At 48.9% G+C, this 3796-nt stretch overlaps 1 protein-coding gene across 21 annotated transcripts in view; it reads left to right on the forward strand.

Moving 5' to 3' along the window:
- Positions 1-2676: 2676 nt before the first annotated feature.
- The window catches only part of AFDN (afadin, adherens junction formation factor), a 183421-nt gene continuing 182301 nt past the window's right edge, over positions 2677-3796 (forward strand). For 9 of the 21 annotated variants that reach the window (XM_069070437.1, XM_069070447.1, XM_069070438.1 and 6 more), the window contains exon 1: positions 2679-3436. In XM_069070437.1, the coding sequence (XP_068926538.1) occupies positions 3329-3436 (108 nt within the window). In that variant the 5' untranslated portion in view covers positions 2679-3328. Of the gene's footprint in view, positions 3437-3796 lie in introns of all 21 variants that reach the window. The other 12 variants (XM_069070429.1, XM_069070434.1, XM_069070435.1 and 9 more) reach the window with 4 other exon arrangements.

Below are 3796 nucleotides of genomic sequence, written 5' to 3' on the forward strand. Positions count from 1 at the left end.
GTTAGTTTAGTTAGACCATATAGTGCTTATATAATAATAAATAGCATTTACATAGTGTTTTAAGGTTTGCAAAGTGCTTTACAAATATTATCTCATTTTATCCTCTCAACAACCCTGGAAGGTAGATACTATTATATATAATAAATAATGTATATTATTTACAATAATATTTATAATAAATTAGTATTATTATTCTCCTTATTGCATATAATGTGAAACAAGTTTGGATTGGTGTCAGATTTTACAGTCTTTAAACATAAGAATGAAAAGTTCAAAGGCAATAGAGAGTCATTGAAGACTTTTGAGGATGGATTTGTTAAAGGTTCTATTTGAAGCAGAGAGACCAATTAGAAAGTTGTTGCAATAGGATTGATAGGCAAGAGGTGATCTCTTAAGCATTTATGTTTTAAGAAGTATAATGAAAAACCAGAGACGGACACAGCCCCTATATTCCACCTCATATTTGGTATAATTATTATCATGTAACTTATATTATCATGTAAGAAATATTAACCATTGGTGGAAAATTATTAAACACTGAAAAGTTACAAGGCCTATAGGTGAGTACTAAGGTAGCACAGCAAATAAGAGCACCAGCTCTAGTGTCGGGATGACCTGGAGATCGAATCCCGGGCTCAGACACTTAGCACCCACCCAGAAACACCTGGCTGTGTAACCTTGAGCAAGTTACTTAACCCCAATTGCTTAAAAAAAAAAAAAAGGCCTATAGGTGAAAGATGTCCTTGTTTTTGTAGATGTTTTCTGGTCTGGGGGTTATAGTTATATCATAAGTTACAAGTAGTTAAAAAAAAAAACAACCTGATGATAAACTAATGTTGTTTTGGTACTGAACATCTCATATTTTCCAGTTTGCAATTTATTTGCATACATATACATTTCAACATATATATATATATATACACATATATACAGTTTGTATACATATATCAACTCTAATCAATCATTAGAAAAACATACTGTGGAGTTGCATGTTTATCTTGTATCAAAGATTTTTGTATTAATTTTTTTGATCTTATAAATAATCTGATAGTTAAGCAAATTTTGTCTCGAATTAGAGAAACAAACCATTTTTTTCCTCCACTTCTATTGATACTATGCTTAGTAATGCAACTTTAGTAGACAGAATTCAGCTGATAGGGTAGAATGCAGTTTGATTGTCCAGAGCTGCATTTGGGACTGTAACACTTACCATAATAAAAACCTAGGTTCTAAAGAACCTTGGAGTACTTAAAGCCACATAATGTTAGAACATGAAGGTGCCAGTTATACCCAGATGCTTTTCTGCAAGTCACCACATTTTAATTTTGAGAAAGGAGACTAGAGATCTATTGAAGAATTCATTCCCCATGGCACCCGTTCAACACCTCAGGCTTCTCTGTTGAAAAGCTCCCTTATATAGCTGTACAGTACTAGAGCAGTTGAAAAGAAAACCCAGGACAAAAAACAGCAGGGATGATAAAATGCTATCCCTGCCCCCTTCCCCCTCTCCCCCCCCCCCCCCAATTAAAAAAGACGAAATCCCATTAGTTCAGAGACATAAACTATTTTTAGGCTATAGAATAAGTTAAAAAAAAAATCTTTCACCATCACTAATCAGGATATGCCCAGTGTTTTCTGTTCAAACAAACAGATTTAATCTCGAATTGGAGACCCAAACAAATAGATTTAATCTCAAACTAGAGACTCAATCATAGTGTTGGCAACCTACTGGAATGAGCTTTGTTGCAAAACTTTTTCTTCCATTAAAAGAAAAAAAAGCATAAAAAAAGGATAAAAGTATTCCTGAAATGAATTATAGGTTTTTAAGCCCACTTAAGATGTTTTCCAAATTGTGCTAACACTGCATTTAGATCGCCAAGAGAGACACATCTCTATTATTTTAACTTTTGTAGCTCCATTATCTGCCCGTGAAGTATTCGAAGGCAGGGATTGCCTGCAAGACGTATTTTCTGACTAGGTAGACCCAGAGGTATGTGAACATCTCCTCCCTCCCACCCTGAGCATAGGACAAGTGGGAGACTGAAAAAACACAGGGAAGCAGCGAGGAGGGTGGAATCTAAAAATAATAAGAGGGAGGTTGTGTGTGTGTATGTTTTTTCCTTCTTCTAAACATTATTATAGAGATACATTAGCCGAGCAAAATAATTCCTCTTCCCTTGAGGAAAGAACTTTTCAAAGGTCACCCTTGATAGGACTCCAACAGCAAGGCGGCCTTTTTCAATGAATTTTAAAAATAAACAAATGACTCCGGCGAGGGACCGAGGGTGAGCGAAAAGGGTCAACTCCCTGCTTTTCTCATGTTCACCTCCTTTTATTCTTTTTGCATTCATTCATTCATTCTCCTCCCCAATTCCTGCAGCTGACACCGGCATCCCGCTGCCCGCACCCTCCGCTCCGGCCCGAGAGCCAACGTTAGGGAGTGGTGGAAGCAGGGCAAAGCCCACCAGGGCCGGGGCGAGGGGCGAGCTCGTGACCGAGGGGGATGGAGGAGGAGGCGCCGCCGCCTGCCTGTCCGCCCGCCAGCCGGTCCGTCCGCCAGCCAGCTCGCTGCCAGCAGCACCTAGTGGACAGAGCGCGTAGGTACCGGGCACGCGCGGCAAGGCGGGGAGGTGACTGGGGGGGCGGGCGCGCGCCGGGCGGACGGGCGCGCGCGCGCACGGTGAAGGCCGGGAGAGCGCGAGGCAGAGCGCGTGTGCGGCTGTGTGTATGTGTATGCGTGAGAGACACACCGGAGGAGGGAGACACATACACAGAGGCACACACACATACACGGAGGCGCACACACCGGGGCAAAAAGGGGTGGGGAGGGAGGGGGAAAAGGAAAAGGAAGGGGGAGAAAGAGAGAAGGCAGGCGCTCGATGCACCCGGGCGGGTGAAAGAAGAAAGCCGGCGGCGGCAAAGGAAGGAGGCGGCGGCACCAGCTCCAGCGAGAGCGGCGCGCGGACGTCGGACCCGCAGCCCAGCCCCGAGCTCGGAACGCCTAGGAGCCGGAACCCGTCGGGCCGCCCCCTCCCCGCCGGCTCTCGCTCTTTTATTCGATTTTTTTTCTCCTCCCCCCCCCCCTCGCAGACGGCGGGACGCGAGCTTTCCCTGCGGGACGGACCCACCCCCCCGGCGGCGGATCAGCCCCGCGGGAGGCGCTAGTTAAGGGGGGTGGCCCCGAGACCCCGGCAGGGGCGGGGGGCGACGGGGAAGGCAGGCCCAGCCCGGCCCCCCGGGGAGGAGGCGACAGCTCGCAGTCCTTAGTGGCGGCGGCGTTGTTGTTGGCCGGAGCGGCTCAGGGTTACGGAGAGCCAGGCGAGGGAGGATGTCGTCGGCCGGCAGTCGGGAGGAGGAGCGGCGGAAACTGGCCGATATCATCAACCACTGGAACGCGAACCGGCTGGACCTGTTCGAGATCAGCCAGCCCACCGAGGTGAGTGACCCCGAGCAGCAGCCCCCCGACCCCGGGCTCCCCGCAGGCCGCGACGCCGCCGGAGCCCGGCCCCCCTGCGCCCGCGCGGCTCCGCTCTCGCCGCCTCCTTCCCTCGTTCGCTCACGCCTCTCTCCCCCGCCGCCTCCCGGCGCTGGGAAGCCCCGGCCACCCTCCCGGGCCGCCGGGGGCGGGGATTCCGACGCCCCCTCCCCTCCCCCCTCAGGAAACGGACTCCCCGCACACCTCCCTGGGAACGGACCCGCGTCCCCCCTCCCCCAGTCAGCCACCCGAGTTTCACCTTTTCCTTACCCCTCCCCTCTGATCGAAACCTACCAGCCCCCCCCTCCCCCCTATTTCTAG

Source organism: Petaurus breviceps, unplaced genomic scaffold (assembly GCF_028583685.1).
Source record: "Petaurus breviceps papuanus isolate PSGF00001 unplaced genomic scaffold, PetGlider_PUasm1.0 90808, whole genome shotgun sequence".
Taxonomy (NCBI): domain Eukaryota; kingdom Metazoa; phylum Chordata; class Mammalia; order Diprotodontia; family Petauridae; genus Petaurus; species Petaurus breviceps.